The 21,699-nt window shown below is 34.3% G+C and overlaps 1 protein-coding gene across 7 annotated transcripts in view; it reads right to left on the bottom strand.

Annotated features, from left to right (window-relative positions):
- ATP9B (ATPase phospholipid transporting 9B (putative)) overlaps positions 1-21,699 on the bottom strand; it is a 487,939-nt gene that overhangs the window by 242,725 nt on the left and 223,515 nt on the right. For 6 of the 7 annotated variants that reach the window (XM_074204072.1, XM_074204073.1, XM_074204075.1 and 3 more), the window contains one exon: positions 16,599-16,679. The exons of the other annotated variant lie outside the window; for it this stretch is intronic. In XM_074204072.1, the coding sequence (XP_074060173.1) occupies positions 16,599-16,679 (81 nt within the window). The remainder of the gene's footprint in view (positions 1-16,598; positions 16,680-21,699) is intronic. 7 annotated transcript variants of the gene reach the window in all.

Below are 21,699 nucleotides of genomic sequence, written 5' to 3'. Positions count from 1 at the left end.
GGAATGACAAGAAGTAAAATAGATAATTTTGATAATTTATGAAATTAAAATGTGTTTCCAAAATAGAAGAAAAACAGGAAACTGGAAAAACTTTTTGCAAGTTTCTGTGTGTGTGTGTGTGTGTGTGTGTGTGTGTGTGTGTGTGTGTAATTAATTATATATACAGAGAACTGAGCCAAATTTACATAATTAATTCTTAAAGGGTCTTCCTGACTTTGATATGAACACAAAATCTACTATGTAATCTAGTTTTCCCCATCTGGAGGAATATAAAATATTAGAATCAATCAATCTCCATCTCAAACCTAGAATATAAAATCTCCCCCCAAATCTTACAACACTGGGATATGAAACACTAAAAGAAACTATCTCCCCAATCTTAAAAATTACTCAACTTTTTACATTCTAAGATCCAGTTAAGTGAACTTTTGTCTTTATTCTTGAGCACTCTGATGTCTCTAGGTCTGTCATATGGCTATGTCCTAGGAACACATTCTCTCCTCAGTTTTGCCCAACACATTCCCTTACTTTATTTCAAGATTCCAGATTAATTACCATTTTTCTCTGTACCACATACAAAGCCTTTCCTCCTGGTCTGTATTTAATTATTTTGTATGTAGCCTATACGGATTTATTCTGTTGTAAATTTTTTTTTGATTAGCTGTTTATTCCAAGAACTGATATTTTAAGGGAAGTACCAAGGTGAATGATGTCTATATTCCCCCAGGCTTCACTCCTGACTCTCCTCTATCACCAATCTCCAACACTTTAATGTGCTGTCTTTTCCTAATTGAATGTAAGCACTTAATAAATACTCATAATTTGACTTATATATGTACATACTGTCTAATCTAAAAGAATGTAAGCCCCTTGGGAAGAGCTTATTTTTGTCTTTCTGTTCAGAGTATGCAGGGCTGTGTCTGGAATACAGGAGTTAATAAATGTTTGTTGACTGATTGAGAAGCTTCATCCCTAAAGAGACACTTTTGTTTGGCTCTATTCTACTATTGCTGCTGTTCCTTTTTGATTCAGAAGATGCTTCACTGAATTGGTATCATAATCTTGAGCAATCATCTGCTGCTAGTTTTTTTTTTCTCCAGAGGTAGTATTAACAATCATCTATGGATCTACCATTAGCAACATACCCATTTTTAACCTTCTTTTAAGTCAGGCCTACCATACTCAAAGATGACTCAACCTGAAATCAGGAGGATTTGAGTTCAAATCTGACCTAGACATTCACTAGCTGTGTGATCTTGGGCAAGTTAATTAACCCTGATTACCTAACATCCAGGGCTACCTCCAGTTGTCCTCATTCATTTCTGGTCACTGGACCAAATGATTCTGGAGGAGAACGTGAGACTAGTGACCTAGCACAGCACCACCTCATTCAAATCCAACTCGTGCTTTTTATGGCATCATGAAGGACAAATATCCTCCCCTCCTTGTCCTCCTCCTCCAGTGAATGTCAGTAACTTCTACTTATTTCCCTTCCTGTTATTACTACTCCTATTCCCCCTCCTCCAGTTATATGGAAAGTCTTCCAGACTTCACATATACCATGGATAGGGATAATGAATCCATTTTAATCCCATCTACATCTTTGGCAGAGAGGTATTAGATCATGCACATTATCTAAATGTCCATGAATCTTGAGAAGGCATTCATAAACACCAAAGGAGAAAAAATAGAACCTTTGCTACAGCAACCTTTGCTACCTTGTGCAAGTCAAATTTCTATGTTCCCCTGACATTGTGCCACTTTGCAGCTTCCACACATTATTTTTATTCCTATATCTTAGGATCAAGCAAACAAACAAGAGTCTCTTCTCTCTGATGTTATTCAAATACTTGAAACTACCTCAAAGTCTTCTCTTTTTAGGTCAAAGTATTCCCTAATCATTTCAACCAATCTTCACCAGGGGTGTTCATATGACCTCTTATCATTCTAGTTACTTTTGGCTTATGTGAAGCTCATGAACATCATTCCAATGTGGAAACCAGAAGTGAAATCAATACTCTAGAGTTGGTCTGGCCAAGATAGGGTACAGTGAAACTATTATTTCCTTAGTCCTGAAGAGGAACATTGCAATCTATCTAACACTACTGAATTACCCTAAACTCATAGGCAATTAAAAACCTAAGATTCCTTTCAGGTGAAGTGATATATAACCACCCTTTCCCCAATTTGTTGGAAGGTCAATTTTTGAACACAAACAATATTTGTTCCTACTAAATTTTATCTTCTTATATACTTAATCTAAACAATCAAGATATTTTCTGAGCCTACCTTTCCTATATGGGTTAGTTATACTTTCTACTGTGCCACCTGCAAATTTGACAAGCATGGAAATTTGATATTGGGGTTCTTACTTTGGTAGATAACTGGAAATTATTAAAAGCTTCTGAACAATGGCTGTGAAGAACAAGTTAATCACATATAAAGACTAGTGACCAAAAAAACTGAATAAATTATGAATATTTAGCTTTAAAAGGGAAAAGCATTAAGCTGAAAGGGGGATTGACTGGTAGAAAAAGTATACGATGATGGCTACCTTCAAGTAATCAATGAAGTGTAAAAGAGTTATTAGATTTGTTTTGCTTAGTCCCAGAGGACTTAAAAAAAAACTAGTGAAAACTGTTGATTTCTGCTGCTCATAAGAAAAAAAACCTCCTGACAATTAGAGCTATGGAAAAGTAAAATGGATTGCCTCAGGAAGAAGGTTTTCCAACATACAAAATCTTCAGAGACTACTGTTCAGGAATGAGTATTCTAAATGAATTCGAAGGTCAATTTCAACAATAGGTTGCTATAATTATAGCTATACAATAGGATAATTGCACTACACTGGCAACAATATAAAGCCTATTTTAATTGTGGTTACCCAATTTTAACTTATTGTTCCAGCACTAGTCATGTCATTTATAAACTAAAAATGTATCATATTTTAGTAACCTAAAATATATCTTTATAATATTTTCTTAGATTATTTTTGGTAATACAAGAATTCATAAAATTCATGAAAAGGGCTATATTTTGATATTTCCTTTTCTTCATGTCATAAATTTCAAGAATCAGTGAAGGCACTGAAAAAATAAGATTTTTATGCTTTCTGATTTGAAAATAAAAGGTTCTGTGCAATTTAGTTTTAGACATTAAAGTTTTTCTCCCATTACTATTCTATAGCCATTTATCCATTTTTTTATGTTCTAAGGCACAATTAGATGCTGATGAAAACACAATAACTATGCAGTTTTCTTTCAATACAAAAATAGTAATGATGGATTTTAAACATGAAACATTTTTCTAATATCAAGAAAATTATTGTAGACGAGGGTTCTTTACCAATCACATATAGTACAAAATAAAGATTGGAAGGTAGAAAAGAAATTATCTCTAAATAACTTCTTTAAGTTTCCTTTTACTTAATGTTATATAGTTTCAAAAAGATAAAAATCTGCTAAGGGAGAAAATGTTAAATGTTACCATTTCAAGTTGTTTTCTCAATAATTTACACTACTTAGCAAACAATAGAGATTTGCTATTTGAAAGGAGAGTATTTTGATTGGGAAAGATGTAAACAACATAGCTGTACTATGGCTTACAATGAATTTACAGCAGAAAATGCATGATAAAAAGTCTAAATGGAAATAGGGTGTTTCAAAAAAACAGTAATAACAATAAAATTTTAAACCTAACTTTAAAATTCAAACCTTAATATTGTTGTTCTAAAATTACTGATAGGTCTGGAAGGAAGCTATATGGATAGTAATCACAATAATCATAAGATAGAGATATGAATTAGGCCAGTGGATAATCTCTGGTAAGGAAAAGTCTTCTAAAATAAAAGTTGGCACACTTTTCCCCCACCTTGGTAACTTGAAGTATGTGTGCAAGTTGCTAAAGCACTGTGACTTATCTATGGTCACACAAAGGTGATATGTGAACCCAGGCCTTCTTTATTTTAAGGTCAGTTCTCAATGAACACTTCAAGTTTGACATTATTAGTTCACATGGCCTTATAGGAATTGCTCAGAGTTAGGTACTCCTCAATTTTGCACATATTTTTAATGTATTATTTGAAGTCATTGACTGTGTAAATTACTACCCTCTTCTCCAAGAAATCTATCTTTTCTCTAGGTTTACATGACACTGCTTTTTCTGATTCTTCTCTTACTGTATGAACATTCTCATTTTCCTTTATTAGTTTTTTTATATCAGTCAGTCTCACTAACTGGGTATGTCACCCAAGGCTTTACTGTGGGTCATTTTCTTCCTCTGTATTGTTGGTTCTTAATGCAATAGGTGTGAACAGATTTTAAAAGATGTTTTGGTAACTTAAAATATAATTTGTTTCTTTGCAATCTTTATATTTTACACATTTAAAAACGTTATATTAAGAAAAGGTCCTAAGGCTTTACCAGATTGCTAAACAAGTCAATGACAAAAATGGCTAAGAACCTCTATTTTATATTATCTTACAGTGTTATCTCATCAGTTCTCAGGATTCAATTATCATTTATATGCTGTTGATTCTCAAATCAATAAATTTTACTCCTGATCTCGATTCTCATCACCAACTGTCTGCTGGAGATGTCTAAACTGATATCCCCTAAGCATCTTAAACCCAGAATGCCCAAAACTGAATTCAAAATATTCCCCCTCTTTTGAGGAAGCTAGGTGGCACCATGGTTAGGGCATAGGCCAAGAGTCAGAAACATGAATGCAAATCTAACTTCAGATACTTAGCTGTGTGACTCTTTTGGGCAGACTTTTTGCTTCAGTTTCCACATCCCTAAAATAGGATAATACTACCTCACAAGATTGTTATGGGGAGCAAGTGAGATAATATTTGTCAAAAACTTACCAGAGCATGGCATAGAGAAGATACTCTGAAAATGATTATTGTCTTTCCTTCCCTTTACTTTTTCTCCTCAAGTTTCCTCTTATGATCAATGGGACCATCACCTTTTCAGTCAACAGAGTTTACAGTCTTGGCATGACTTTTTACTCCTCTTCTCTACACAATCCACATTGTGTAGGGGACTTAATGCAGCCTCCCCCCCCCCCAACTACTTCATCACCTCATATGACCAATATAGACATTTGGTCAGTCAGTCTCCCTGCTTTAAATTCCTCTCAATTCAATACATCTTCCACTTATCTGCCAAAGTGTTTTTCCTAAAACTTAGGGCTCATCATAATACCCTTTCCTCCCCCCACTCAATAAATTCTAGTAATTCCAATGGAAATTCCATTGGCTTGCATTTAAAAGCTAGCTTTTTTTGCCTTCTAAATAATCTTACCCATTTCTACTCTCCAGGTAATCTGAGATTTATCTAATCTCCTTGCTGATCCACAAGATATTTCCCTTTTCACTGGTGATCCTTAATTCCTACAATGCTCTTCTTTCCTGTTTTTTATCTCCTGGTTTCCTACAAAGCCACCCTCAAATTTTACTAGTAGGAAGTAAGATTCTGATCTCCCTACCCCCTTAATACCTTTCCCCTAAGATTACTTATTTACACTGTATATTATCTTGCTGACATATAGATGTTAACATGTTATCTCCCTTGACAACAAGGACCATTTATTTGTATCCCCACTTTGTATCCCCAGCACAGTACCCAGTAGATAATAAGTGGTTAATAATTGTTTGTTGATTGCCTGACTGACAATTACTACCCAATTTAAAGCAATTGAGACTTTATAACTCATATATTATATAGAATATAAAACTATATATTCCCAGTTTATGGAACTTCTTTATCCACACAGATTTGAATGAATTTTTTTCATACCTAGTTTGATAATTAAATAGATATAATAAAAAGAAATAATATTCTGCTCTTATAAACTGTGTGTCTATGATATAAGGGAAAATATTTTTTAGCAATGATAACTTGGCATTTCAGTAACTAAATTCCCTCAACTGAGGTTCAGGGTACTTGAGACTATCAATGAATTTTATTACATAACCTACACATGTTCTAATATGGTTTAATTATATTACTAATTAATTTATTCAAGTTATTTTTCCCCCAATTTTCTTTTACTATTCTATTATTTTGTCAACGTCTTCTTCCTATTACCAACATGAGGCAACTTTTCTATGACCGTGAGAGAGGACTGCACAAATTTATCAGCCTTACTCTCTTCTCCAGAGCCATCTGGATCCAGTGACCAGGTATGAATCAGGAAAACTGGAGATGGCCCCAGATGCTGAAAGAGACCCTAGTCTTCTGAAGAAAAAACTTAAAATTCATCACTAGATTATATACCACAGTAGATTCAAACTTTGGACTTTATACCAAAGTTTGGCAGAGCCCTTCACATAATCCAGAATCATATCATGCTTGAATAAAGACACTGGAGAAGAACCCTAGTATAAGGTTTTAAACAAATATGAGTCTCAATTTAAATATGTTATGATCTTTGGGTTGACTAGAATAAAATTTTATTTTAACAAAAAATTCATCTGATACACAAAAATATTGTTAAATTCTGTTCTAATTTTTATTTTATTTTTACTTTTTAAATTATTTTCTGTTAATTTTCCTGGATAGCTAAGAATAGAAGCTCCTCTTCTCAATAGCTCCTACAATGTTTAGATTTTAAATTAGTCTCTCTGATTCTCAGTTATTTCTCCCACTTAAAACGTGGGACTCATTTATAAAGTCATCATGGTCAATGCCACAGGGTAAGTTGTGAGAGGAAGCCCACCATTCAAATAATGAACCCTTGCCTAAGAACAGCTTCCATATCCAACACAAGTGCATCTATGGTCTAGTTGCAATCTGTTGGTCTTTACTTTGTTTCCATGTTGTACATTGTACTATCTAGTATTTGGATAAAAATCCAAACTAGATTCAACTCACACCACAGTGCCTCTGCAATCAGTGTTTCTCTGCATCTTTCTAGGTACAAGAGGGAAGGAGAAAACAAGATAGAATAGCAATAATGCTCTCCCCTGCCCCAAACTCCACAGTTATCTCTCACTTATTGCCTTCCTCTTTCCAAAAATCTACACATAACAATCCCTATCACTTCTAGATACAGGACATCTCAGAGTCTTTCTTCAAATATCAAGTGCAGTTCACTCTGAAAATTCTTATGATGCAAAGCAAGACATTACACTATAAGAAAGCTTATGGTTTTTTGATACTTATTGATTCTAATGCTTTTAATTTGTAGGATTATTTAGCCTACTGTTTTATGCCAACAAGTTTCTGTTTTTCAAAATGTGCTTGTTCCATAGTTTGTTTTGTTCCCTTTCAAAGAAGTTCTACTTTTATTAAATTCTATGTGCAACTTCAAAAAGATGGTAATGATCTAACCAAAAAGTCTTAGAATTTTAGAGCTGGAAGGTATCTTAGAGGTCATCTACTAAAATTTAAATAAATTAAAAAAATAATTCATCTCCTTGACATATGAGATAAGGGATCAACTATCTTTTAAGGACCTCAAGTAAAAGGGAACAAGTCAACAAACTCTCCTTACACTAAATCAATCTATGCATAGTCAGATTCCTTACTCCACATTTAACTTCATCTCAAAATACCTAAATATCTTTCTTTCCTCATCACAGTCTCTTCCAGTTATGAACTTGACAACAAGTGTGAACAACATTTGCTGGGTCATGTATAACAGATACCATAAACTAACAGGATGTTGCAAAAAGTCTTAGTGTAATTCTAAGCTATTAAAACTACTACCTTAAAATTTGATTAAGAACTTCAGGACACCTTGTATAGGCAGTGAAGTAGGGACAAAAATTTTACTATGTTCATAGCTCAAAGAGAGGACAAAAAAGAAGGCAGAATACCAGCCATTTTAAGTGTAATTAAAATACTAGAATGATTATTCAGTGAAAAAGAAAGACAATCAAATAGTAATAACACCTAATGTTTGAAGTTAGAACGCCATGCAGTACCCTAATATTTATACCCAAGGTAAAGATGAAGAAACAAAGGATTATGAAGTATGACTTGCCAGTGGTCAAAGCAGACCCAATTTACCTTTACACTCCCTCTTAAACTAGCATGTGTATGTCTAGATCACGTTTTCTTAATAATTTTCCAAACCAGTAGAATAATGCAGTAACAAAAATGTGCTTATTTCCATGGATTTGAAGTTAAATGCAAGTAAAAATGCTCCTGTACATCATACTGACAGTACAGATGACTGAATGAAGAAGTCAAGTCAATTTCCATTTATTGAATGCCTAATGTATACTGAGCATAGTGCTAAGTTCTCCTGGGAAGCTGCTTAGTCTCATTTAAGGGGATACACTATGCAAATTATGTACAAGCAAAATATATACAGGATAAATTGAAGATAATCTCAGAGAAAAGGTCCTGATAGAGAGAAATAAGGAAGAACTAAAAAAAGATTCTTACATATGGTGGAATGTCAGGTGAAATGTGAAGGGATCCAGAAAATAGAAATCAAGAAGAAAATTCAGGCCTAGTGGACAGCCCAGTGAAAAAAAGTAAGGAGATGTTATTGTGCTTGTGGTTGTCCTTCATTCTCAGAAAAGACATCAGGGAGTTGATACCATGACATGCAACTGAATTGGATTTAAATGAAGGAGAGCTGTACAAAGATACCAGCCTTTCTCTCCTCAGGAGCCACTGGTTCCAGTGGTCAGATATGAACCAGGAAGACTGGAGATAGCCCTTGGGAGAGACATAAGGCCTAATAAGTAAATTCAGTGTACAGTGGCAATTGCCTTCCAATTCATCACCCAGTTTCAAGTGACTCAGATTTCCAATCCATCTGCCAAACCAAAGTCAACCATTACCAAAGTAATTTTTCTAAAGCATAGGTCAAACAATGTTACACCTCTACCCAATAAACCACAAGGGCTCCCTATTGCCTCTAGAATCAAAAAGTCCTTTTGTTTAGCTTTTAAGGCAAAGCCTCTCAATCTGGTCTCACTATATTTTTCCATCATTTTCCTTCCGGGGCTCTTTTGACAGCTCATCTGGCCTTGCAGTTTGTTGCCTATACTTCTTCATCTCCCAGTCTTGTTGCTGCTGGCCCTCACACCTGAAAGGAATTTCATGAGAGGGTGGAAAGATTTGAAGATGACATGGAAGCTGCATGTCTGGGTAAATGAAAGGACAATGGTAACCTCAACAGCAATAGCAAAGCTAGAATTTGGGAAATATTTGAGGTAAGTGGTGAGGAAGAAATAATGCTTTCACTTTTGGATGACCAATAGGCAGTTAGAGATGAGAGACTAGAGGTCAAAAGAGCATCGGACTTCCAGAAATATGAAGGTGATAATTCTCTTGAACTCTTTTTTTTTTACCAGACCTCATCTAGTAGTGTCTGATGTTAAGACCAGGCAGCATGGCTTAAGGACATTGATAAGTTAGAGAAAACCCAGGGAAGGGCCAATAAGATGATGGAGATCTTTAAGTACATTTTACATGAGATTATGGTGAAGGAAGTAATTATGCTTATTTTGAAGAAAAGAAGATTCAGAGTAGAAATATCTTTAAGATGTCATGTGGAAGAGAGAGATCAAATTTTTCAGTTTGTTCCAAAAGGACAATTAGTTGAGGTTGTATGGAGGCAACTTTTTAATCTGAACAACAACAATCACCTGTTACTTGTTGTCTCAGGTGCCTGATCCCTTGTTGACCCTATTTGCTGAAGTAGTTTGTCATTTCCATCTCTAGCTCATTTTAAAGATCACAAATTGAGGCAAGCAGAGTTAAATGACTTGCCTGGGGGAATCACCCAGCTAGAAGGTATCTTCCTGACTCCAGGCCTGGGACTCTAAATACTGCATCTCTTAGTTGCCCTTATATTCCTACAGAGGAATATAGACCATACTAATTAGGAAACTGCCTTGAGTTTTCACCTTTATGGATGTTTTGCAATTACTTGAATCATAGATATTATGTCCATTCCAGACCTAGAATCTCTACTCTAGGCAATGGAAGAGAAATATTGCCCTTGTGTGGGACAAATGCCACTTAAATAAATTTCAGGGATCTCTAAAGATATGAAAAGAAAAATTCCTTTCTTGAGGAATGGACCCCAATCAATTACAGAGATTGAGGCAAAAGCAAAAGACCGAAGAGTCACATTTACCCTAATGTGATCCCCCCTCATTGGTGAACCCTCAAAAATGAGTAATGTGGTCTTCACAGTCTAGATGCATAAATTAATCTAAGGAAAAGAGCATATAATTCAAAGCAAAACCAGAATATTCCTTCAGCCTCAGGAACTGAATGGACATGCAAGACTTCAACAGATAAGATGGGGTCAGTTGACTCTTCACCAATAAACCAGAAGTTGCTATGTCAAGGGAGGAGGGGCACATAGTTTAACTATGTTCTAAGCTGTAATATTCTACTGAAGAAATCTCAGACTTTATCCCACTCACCCTGAAGCTTGCTGAGAAATGACCTATACAGAAATAGATTAACAGTACTGAATTTGGACAACTGGAACCTTCAGTCTACAGAACCTAGTCTTGTTCTATCTAGAGGTTGATACTAAGTAGTCTTTACAACCTTAAAGACAACTACTTTGAGGACTTTAACAACCATTTTTTTTTGGTTTTGAGAAAGTTCTTACAATTTCTTTGTAAGCTGTCATATATTCATTTGTTATGTAAAAATTTTAGAATGATTCCTTCTTTGAGTATTAATTTTTACAAATTATTGTCATGGAAAAAATAAGCTCTTTTTAAGCTGGTAGGTGTTAGAAAATACTTTCAGAAGCTTACTAAGTTCTCTCTCTGTCTCTCTTTGTAAATGTATGTATATGTGTTATGTGTATGTGTCTATGTGTATTGTGAGAAATGTAGGGTGTTGGTCTTCACAGGTTGGGGAGGGGAGCCCTTAGGGAATCCATTACAAAGGGGGAATGGTCCACCCAATCACAAGACTGGAAGAGTTTTCCTAATCCCATTCCAGGGATACCAAACCCCAAACCTGTTCTCAACTGGTCAAGAGTGACCTAGAGATCTTGACCTAATACTACTGAGTTTGCACAATTAGGTAAATGAATATTAACCCACACACCTCCTGTGACAACTGTGGTTCTTTAGCATATCCTGCATTGGATGATGTGGGGGGGAGATCAAATTAGGGGCATATCATGGAATAGGTGGACCTTTTAGATTATAACTCAAACTCTGAGAGCCTATGAACATCCAAGAGGGAGGGGAAAGAGTTTCTGTAGAACATAAATTACCTGGCTTTGAAGACTAATTCGTACTTCATGCCTAGGTGAAATGCCTGTGCCTTGTAAGGTGTATCTTGCAAGGTTCGTAAATAAAATGTACAATTTTCTGTCACTCTAGAAGGTTTTTCTTTTCATTCGTTTGTAACATGTATTAAGGCTGTAAGCTTGGTTTTTTTTTTTTGTTTGTCTTTGTTTGTTTTAGGTTTTTGCAAGGCAAATGGGGTTAAGTGGCTTGCCCAAAACCACACAGCTAGGTAATTATTAAATGTCTGAGACCGGATTTGAACCCAGGTACTCTTGACTACAAGGCTGGTGCTTTATCCATTGCACCACCTAGCCACCCCTAAGGCTGTAAACTTGATGGAATTAATGTTAACTTGAGAAATAGCTGTAATCGGAATTAAACAGTAACTAGTTGAATTTGTGTGAGGTAGATCCTCTTAAAATTGCAAATTTGGTTTCATCTTAGAGTGAATCAAGAAAAAGTAACTTTGCTGTTTAGTCAATTATTCACTACATAAAGGGAAAAACTCTTCTGCCCACAAGGAGCTCTATTGTAGTCCTCCCAAAATAAGAAAAAGGATGTACAAAGTTAATGACAGAATCTTCTTGAATCAGTTTCCCCACAGTTATTTCCTTTAAATGAGATAATTTCTCTTGTATGTGCAAGCCTGAATATGATATCCTGTGAGCAATGTAAAAATCATGTCTTTTACTTTGAATCAAAGAATGTTGAGGGAACATAAGTCTGTAAAATTCATAACTAGGCTTACCAAAGCAATTTTGATTTTGCAATTCTATCCTGCTTCCTCCTTTCTAGCAAAATTCAAATTGACTTATCCAATCCAGAACAAAGGGGAAAAGAGTCTGTGAGGGCAACCAACACCCAGAAGAATGGTAGAATATGGACTCATGGAAGAGATTTTAAGGCAAATGGGGGGGAAAAATTAACAAAGGAAGAGAAAAGGTCAATAATAAACTGCACAATTAGGGACAGAGGAAGAATTCTATTATGAGACAATACACTCTTTATCGCCTTGAAGCATTGGTATAAGGATAAGGCAAAAAAGAGGCCAAGATATACAAAACAATAGGAGAAACTGTTTAGAAGAGGGAATCCAAAATAAGTAACCCTAAATTTTAATTCAATATGGAACACAGAAAGGTCAAGAAGCAAAGAAAAAACAGAAAAGAAAGATAAATATATAGAGATTGATGGAAACAAGTCTATTCTAGAAAAAAAAGGAGCAGAAAATGAAAATTTTAAAAGTACTAAAAAATAAACATAAGGATAATAAAAGCCATAGAAGAAAATTAACTCATATAAAAAAGCTCCAAAAGCAGAGGAATAGGTAATAAGTAGCATGAGGTGAGAGAGAGAAAGATTTTAAAAAGTAAAGGAAGGGGGAGAGGGCAGCTAGGTGGCACAGTGGATAGAGCACTGGCCCTGGAGTCAGGAGTACCTGAGTTCAAATCCAACCTCAGACATTTACTAATTACCTAGCTGTGTGGTCTTGGGCAAACCACTTAACCACATTTGCCTTGCAAAAATCTTAAAAAAAAAAAGTAAAGCAAGAGAGTCAGTGGAAAAAGTGCTAACTTTAATAGGCATTTATCACAAAGTTGGCCTATTCACAGGGATATTATTTGGACTTCCTCATCCTGGAAGGGGAGAAAAATAAGCTCCCCTTTACATCTTTTCTAGCATTTTAGGAGAATTCTTTTTTGCTTTACATTGTAGGTTTCATTGTTAAAGGATATTTGGTGTTAGTTATACCTAAATTTTCATTCTCCACAGAAAACAGGAGGTATTCTCTTAACCAAAAGGGGAAAATTAGATGAGGCATTTGGGAAACATTACAAACCTAGCAAGGAAGTCATGAGAATTATAAACAATCTGAAACTCTTATGGAGTTCTCTCTGCCAAAGTCAAAGTGGGTGATAAATTTCCCTCTTGCTGTAATAGTAAAACATCCTTCAGAAAGTGGGTAAGAAACAATAGATCTTTTTTTTCTGGACCCAATTCTGACATGATTAGAGACTTGCAAATGACAGAAAATGTGGGGGAAAGTGATCACAAACTGCGACAGAAACTCCATGACAATCTGACATACATGCTAGATTTGAGAATTCATTTAAAAGGCTTAAGGAAAAAAGAGGTACATTCCATCATACTAAAGTACTATAGGGGAAGTTAAGCCTAAGAAATGTTTATGAATAAAATTCTGAAGAGATGAACAAAAAAGGTTCTGGTAAAGTACAAAACTGGAACTAATCAAGATAACCTGTTGGGCCTAATAAAGAACTCATTATAAAACTTATATTTCTGAAAGATATATAGGAAAAAATGGAAGCAAAGACAGGGAAAAAAAGATGTATAAAAAAGCCATTAAGAACAATAAAGATCAAGAAGAGTAGAAGTAGGTGATGAATGTTAAGGATGACAAGAAGAATTTGGCTTAATTGGAAATTATAGGAAAATCAAAGAAGAGATAAGACTAGCACTTGAAGTTGAAGGAATAAATGAGAAAAAAATGATGAGAAAGTTGAACTACTCAATTCTTATTTAGTTCCTTCTTTCTCACCTAAAATGAAGGATCTCTGGAATGAGAAGAAATGGATGTTTTGTCTACACACAATGTTAAAATTTCTATGAAGAATTTGAGATCACAGATTACCCAATGATATTTGGCAGACACAAGTAAAATGTTGCATTTTTGGTCTGATGGCTTCATTTTCTGTATCAGCCAGGATATCCACTTTCCTAATCTACACATACTAGTAAGTGGGATAAAGTTTGAGATTTCTTCAGTAAAATATTACAGATTGTATTTGGTTAACTATATGCCCCTCCTCCCTTGACAAAGCAAACTTCTGGGATATTGGTGAAGAGTCAACTGACCTCACCTTATCTGTTGATGTCCAGAGAATCATTCAATTCCTAGGGCTAAAGAGATGATCTGGTTTCAGTTTTAATTTTATTCTCTTTCCCCTAGGGTAGTTTTCCTGTTTAGATTGTAAGACCACATTCCTCCTTAAGGAGGGTGGGGAAGGAGATCAAGTTAGGATAAATGTGATTCTTGGACCTTTCACTTTTGCCTCAATCTCTCTAATGGATTGTGACCTATTCCTGGAGAAAGGAATAAAGCTTTCTCTTCATACCTTGAGAGATCTCCGAAATTTATTTAAGTGGCATTTGTCCCACACACTAGTAATAATACAGTAGATCACCTCTGAGAACTGTGTTATATCAAAATTTTATCACCCTATATGGTCCAAAGGAAAAAAAGATAGTAGTCCATCAGTGACTTCATATCCAAAACCATTTCTCCTTAAAAGAAATGACCAGAGTTTGTGCTCCCCTAATTTAGACCTGGAAACCCAGGGTCACTATCATGAGCAATCAACAAGCATCTAATAAGAATCTAATATGTGCTATATTTTTTTCCTAATGTAAGTTATTTTTTTAAAAAAGTATCTGCCTCAAGATGGTTATATTCTAATATAGAGAAAACATTCCTTCAAGAGATATTTAGAAAATAGATAAGAGGTAATTTTTCAGGGGAAGACAGTAATAGTTAAGGAAATTAGGGAAAGCTTTATGTGCTAGGTGGTTGTTGAACTAAACTTTGAAGGAAACAAGGATAAAGCAGTTAGAGTAGGTCTTTAGTAGAGAAAAATATCAGAATTAGATTTTGAGAGTTGGAGCAAATGCAGTACAAGCACTTTATTTAAAGGACAAAGGGCATAAAGTCAACAGATAATCCTAGTTAGCCAAAAATAAGCTGGCTTGGCTAATAATTCTCTTTCCACTATGTGATCTTAGTAATGCCTTATAGTGCTATATGATCAAGAATGATGATGTAACTACAGGAGTGCTAAATTCTTAATGCAAAGACTACTAAATATGTTGACATAAGATTTTATTCATCATACCAAGGAAATGGCATTGAACTACCACTGTTGAGAAGAAAAAAAAATAAAAATTGAAGATACAAAAACCACAGTACTTTACAAATCTCTACTGTCAGTAATACAAGTCATCATTCTTCAGAATAAATGCGCAGGCAAATAAAGTAATCAAAAACACACCGAAAGTTATTGATAACATGGAAGAAAAACCATTTAAAGAAGCTGTCTGCACTATAATTCTTTCATTCAAATAATACTTTCAGGCATATTTGAATTTATGCATTAAATTTTATTTATTTTATGTAATATATATAATACATAGTCAAAGAGAATTTTTTTACATTTATCTGGAGAGTTCTATTGGTTTGTTCTTTGGGTTAAAAAAAGATAGTGATAAAGAATAAAAATAGTATTTAGTCACAATATAGCAATTATTAAATAAAATATAAACTGGGATACAACTGGAAAGGAAATAAACACTGAGTAAAACTATGCTCATATAACTCAAATGGATTTATGTCACTGATTTGTAAATTCCTTTCATCATGAGGATTATATAATCAAATTATACATGCTCATCCCATGCCTCATGTTTGTATCCTCCTAGAAATTAACACAGGAGTTAAATCTAATGTGACAGAAAGCATCCTGGCTTTCTTCCCACAACCCAAAAGTTCTAGTAGAATATGTGGCTGTTCATCTGTCATTCCTTAACCTGAGCACATCATCAATTAATATTTGTATCACATAATTCCTTGACAGCAATTTTTCCCATGAATAACTGTCAGGGTGTTTTAAAAAAAAATAAAGTGTAAACTGTACCAATAATTTAAAAATAAATAACAAACATGGCAAGAAACGATATGCTGGTATAAATTATGTGAAGATAATACAGCATTTTATAGCGAAATGAAGTGATTTATTTGTTAGTAAGACTAGTCTCAAAAGAAGTAAAAGTTTTAAGTAACTTGAGACATTACTGTTTTGAATTTTGATAGAAGTTTCAAGAGATTTAAAATAACAATTCTATAGCAAAAGTAAAAGTCATGGACCAGTATAATTAGCATGATTAATTTACAAAAATATTACTCATGAATAAATAGGAAAGATTTGAAGATTATGTCATGTTTAATGTGTCCTGACACAAGGATAGATTAATCAATACAACAGCTAATAATTTTTTAGGGGCTTTACTGGAGGCAAACATGGTAAAATGAAAGCAACTTAGCTACATATATCCAAAATGGTTATGCAGTTTTTAAAAAAGCAATCACTTTAAAAGTCTAGTAATATAATTTTTTTTAGTTTTCTATTCTAAATTTACAAGAATTTTAAAATTTATTAGTTCCTATTTCACAAAGCAAATTCACTCAATTAAATTTCTATCATAAATTTCAATAAATTGATAATGTACATATATGTGCACAAACACACACACATACATACTAACACACATATAGGTAATTAAGACAACTTACTCTTGTAAAAGTGCCTTCAAAGCCATGAATATCTAGTTGTGGCTTCTGAGCATAAACATAAGCATTGATAGAGAAAAGGTCCTGAAACAGATCATAGCATAAATATAAGTATTGATAGAAAAATGATTCCAAAATAGATCAAAGTTTGATTATAATTTTGTAATTCAATGAAACTACACAGAAAATTTCAATATCTGATTCATATTCACTTTTTCATAGAAATAATATAAAAGGTGATACTCAATACAATATGCTTTGTGTACAAAAATAAATAAAATCATGCAATTTTAAATTTGCTAGGAATTCATAATCACTGAGGCCAATTACCTTTTTGAATACATGAGAAACCCAATTACATTTGGTTACAGCATCAAAACTAATCATCACATTGTGCTTCCCTAGAAATCACAGAATCAGAAATTTAGAGTTGGAAGATAGCCATTTAGTGCATCCCCTTTATTTTACAGAAAAGGAAACTGAAGGGCAGAGAGAGGGGTTGTTCTCAAGGTCAATAAAGGAGTATGTTAACTTAGAAAAATGATAGATAATCCAAAGAAATGTTTAATTCTAACTCCTATCAATGACCACTATCATTTCTAAGACCTGAATTTATGCATTAATTCCAAAAGCATAAGTGATATGAAATGTACTAGCTCTGTGTCCATTTTAAACTAGTTATCATGTCTGTTATCCAACAAAATGGCAAATGATTCCAAAAGCCAGTGAATGACAAAAATACTCCTACACTTCTATCCCCAAATAAATGTGCTTAAATCATATTTTACCTCAAAAAAAAAGAACATTTCTGTAAAAGGAAAATTTGCTTCCTTTTTGAAAGGAAGAAGAGAAGGACTGGTTATTTGAAAAGGATGAGGAATATCAAGTGGACAGCCACTGTGTCACATCACTACTGCTCTAATGTCAGGAGCAAACAAGGAAATCCCTCATCATGCTAAGAGGAACCTGTCATATAAAAGTAAGAGAAAACAAAGTCAACAGTCAGAAAGGTTTTGGAGGAGATATAAAAGGTGAGCTGTTGTCCTGGGGGAAAATTTCTGAATTTATAGAAAATTTAACAAGAAAAAGAATGATAACAGTTCACAAGACATTCTCAAAAGGCAACTAATTTCAGTACTGATTACAAAATGTAATAATGCACCTAGGTAGTACAGTGGATAGAGCACTGGTCTGAAAATCAGGAGAACAGGAGTTCAAATCCAGCCTCAGACATTTAACTCTTAATAGCCGTGTGACATTAAGCAAATCACTTAACCCTATCTGCCTCATATCCAGCATCCAGGGCATCTCCAGTCATCCTGATTCATGTCTGCCCACTGGACCCATATGGCTCTGGAGGAGAAAATGAGGCTGGCAACCCTCTCACTCAAAATCCATTTGATATGCTTGTCATGGCATCACCTTGATGCCATGGTCTTCTTCAACAATATTTTTCAGCTTTATTATTTACAGATTTTGCAGATGCAAGGTTGCATGGGGGCTTTCTCCCTAATGGATAAGCAGCTAGCAGGAGAAAAAAATGCTAGAATTTATATATCTATATCTATATCTATCTATCTATCTATCTATCTATCTATCTATCTATCTATACATACATACACACACATACACATATATATTTATGTAAAAGGGATGGTCTATTTGCTGGGAAAGGTGTAGCGGTTAGTGGAGGTGCAATGAAAAGGATTAATGCCTGGGTATTCAGGGATAACAAAGGCAATTTGGGAAACAAGGAGCTAACAATTTGTTATTATCTTGGGCTCCTGCCTATGTTTCCTTGGCCTTGTGGGATCTTCCTAACAATGATGGCTGAGAGACAGAATAAATAGATGGCTGTTATCAATTCAAGGTCTGGCATAAGGTGGGGGGGGGGCTTTTCTCAGGTCTGTTTCTCAGAGAGAGAGTAGCAAGGAATACTACAAAAACTTTTTTTACCTCTAACAAAGCTAGAACATGAGTAGTGCTATAGAAAGGCAGAGAATTTAACTATTTCCTTTCTGTCTAGCACTGTCATATCAACAGCAGGGCAGCTAGACACTGTAGACAGAATCCTGGGCCTAGAGTCAGGAAGGTTCAGATATTTTACTAGCTCTGTGACCCTGCGCAAGTCACTTCACTGGGTTTGTCTCAAGTTTCCTCATCAATAAAATAAGCTGAAGATGTAAGTGGAAAACTACTCCAGCATCTCTGCCAAGAAAACTCCAAATGAAATGACAAAGAGTTGGACATGACTCAAATGATTAAACAACAAAAATAACCTGTTGGAAGAAGTCTATCTTTTGAGAATAAATTATATGAGGTGAAGCAAACCCTTTCATAGTTCCATCTACAATATGACCATGATGAAGAAAAAAAGTATGCAAAGGTAAAAATACATCTAAAAAACTTAAAGAGGTTCTTTCTTCAATTCACTGAGTTCTTGATTTGAAGCTCTCATTTATGTTTATCATCCTCTCTTATGAAAAAAAGCTTTTTTATGAGATAAATTGAAGTAAATTGAAGAACTGACCATAACTATGGGGTTCCCTAAGAACTATACATGCTTGTCGTGCCTTTTTGTCTCTCCCCAGTCATATACAATTTTCTGAGAACATTCTACAGCACAGTCATAACAGCCACCTGGCTCCACCTCACCCATCCATCTCCAAGCCTAAGCTTGGCCCCTTATGATTAGAATGCTCTTCACCTCTCTGGGGACCCCTCACCCTTGCCCCCATCTCTCTCCTTAGAGTGAAAGTACCCTGACAGCAGGGACTGCTTTTGCTTTATTTTTTTTTAATGCCAGCACTTAGCACATGTGCTAAATGTCTTAAAGGCAGTTACTATAGCAAGAATTTTTTTCTTAAAAGTTTACATGAGGGGCATTGACAGCACTGGCCCTGGAGTCAGGAGGAGCTGAGTTCAAATTCAGCCTCAGACATGAAATACTTAGTAGCTTTGTGATCCTGGGCTGCTTTGCTGCCCCCCCCCCCCAAATAAACTGCCACTGCCTTGAAGATAGCATAATAAATGTTTATTAAATACTTCTACCCTCGAAGTAGCGAGGGAGAATACTAGCTGAGATATCTGAAGAACTAAATTACTCAAACCATCATAGAATGGAGAGAAAATTTTAACAAAATCCTAAAGCATTTACCCATGATCACAGAAAACCAAAAAATTATACTTTGGCCAACAGATTAAATCGCATCTTAATTTTCTAAATAATTAGGCAAATTTTTAAAAGCTAGTGTTTTCTGAAAAGAGGCTTCATTACAAGCCTATTTCATTTTTGGATCAAAAGGTCTTCTGAATAATGAAAGAAAGAACCTCAAAAAAATAGAATAAAACCTTCAAGGGAATGAGTTCCATGAGTAGACAGTATTCAATTTTGACAGGCAAAAATATTTCTGAAAAAAGAAAGTAACTATAATTTCAGAAGATGGAATGTATTGGTTTCTTGGACTTACATCAGAAATCTGCTATCATATATGTACAGTTTTTCCATTCCAGGTCTCCTTTCATTAGCATAAACATAAAGATCAGATTAAATTAGTAAATTGTTTTGAGAACAAGAACTGCAGTAATCAATAATGATGAAAACATTAGTAAATCATAAGAAAAATGATCTATTTCAGAGTGTATACTGATCACTAATATGAAGAGAATGTTTCATAATTATCATAACACTACATTTGAGCTCTCCTTTAAAATATAATCCTATAATGCTTGGAAAAGAATAAGAAATAATAGATTCATGGTCTTTCAACCTTTTCAATATGGGTTAAAACTTAAAAGCAAAGGTCATTCTCCCTTAAGTTCTAGACTACAAAGATATCAAAAAGTCTATACCAACAAATCAATTCGAAAAAAATGAAACTTTTATATAAAGATATCTTCTAAAATATGGCAACAAATAACATGCTATCAACAATCCTTTTATATGTGCATAATCATTTAGTAGAATGCATTCCATCTATTACATTAGTCATGAATTGACTGAATAATGACATAATAATGAGAATGTCTTTCTCTATATTTCACCATAATAATTTAGAAATCACTCTCAAGTTATCAATAATGGAGGAAAGCCTTCCCTATTAGGTCAAGGGCAACATTTGTTCGCCTTACTTAAAGATCATTAAAATACATCCTTAATCATAACATGTGGTTCATTACAAATAAAATTGCCTTTGGTTCAATAAAACTAATTAAATGTAAATGGTATTGTTTACTGCTATATGGATCTTTTGATATAAATCAGCAAGTCACACTTTATTGAAAATTACTGTGACCTTGTTGCACTTAATAAATTTGCTCAATCATAAAAACTAGGAACAAATTTCCAGACTATCTCCAGTGCCTGAAATACTGTCTCCTCTCCATATGACTACAAAGTCACAAGAAACCTAACCTGGGTGTTACAGCACTTGCAATACAGCTATCTTTAAATGACTTGTTGAAATTTTAATTCTCTGATCACATTAAGTGGTTTGGTAAGACAACAAAATCTATACTGATCATCTTTAGTAGTATCATCTATTCCTTAAGAAAAGCACTAAAGGTTTGCAGGCTTATTTATTCTGGGTGTCACAGTAGATAAGGTTACAATACTAAATTGATGATGAGACTGACAGCTCATGACAACATCAGATGCCCATAATCCATTACAGAGGATACAGAAATCAAAATGAGATGCAATTATGGGAAGCATAAGAACCTAAATGAAAGACCAAATTGTCTCACCTGTTTCCATAATCAAATTAAAGCTTTCTTCTCCACTTAAAAAACAAACCAAAAAACCTTATAAATGTGCTGAAAGAGGTGAAGTCTAAAATTTCAACTCCAGCAATGGTTTCTAAATACTATTACTCTTTACTAAAACATCTTTTTTATAATCAAACTTAAAATATTAAAATATTTTCAAGTAGCATTTAGGTGTTTTGATAAATTCTTCATTCTAACTGTATAAAGTTTGAACTCTGAAAATGTGATAATGTATGTGTTAAGTGTAATTGAACAAAGACTAGAAAAGATGGTTCCTATCTCCAGTTCTAAAAAAAATTAAAAATCTATCTACATGACTTAAGGCCAAATACTTCCA

This window comes from Macrotis lagotis, chromosome X (assembly GCF_037893015.1).
Source record: "Macrotis lagotis isolate mMagLag1 chromosome X, bilby.v1.9.chrom.fasta, whole genome shotgun sequence".
Lineage (NCBI taxonomy): Eukaryota > Metazoa > Chordata > Mammalia > Peramelemorphia > Peramelidae > Macrotis > Macrotis lagotis.
This window is presented reverse-complemented; position numbering and strand designations above follow the sequence as displayed.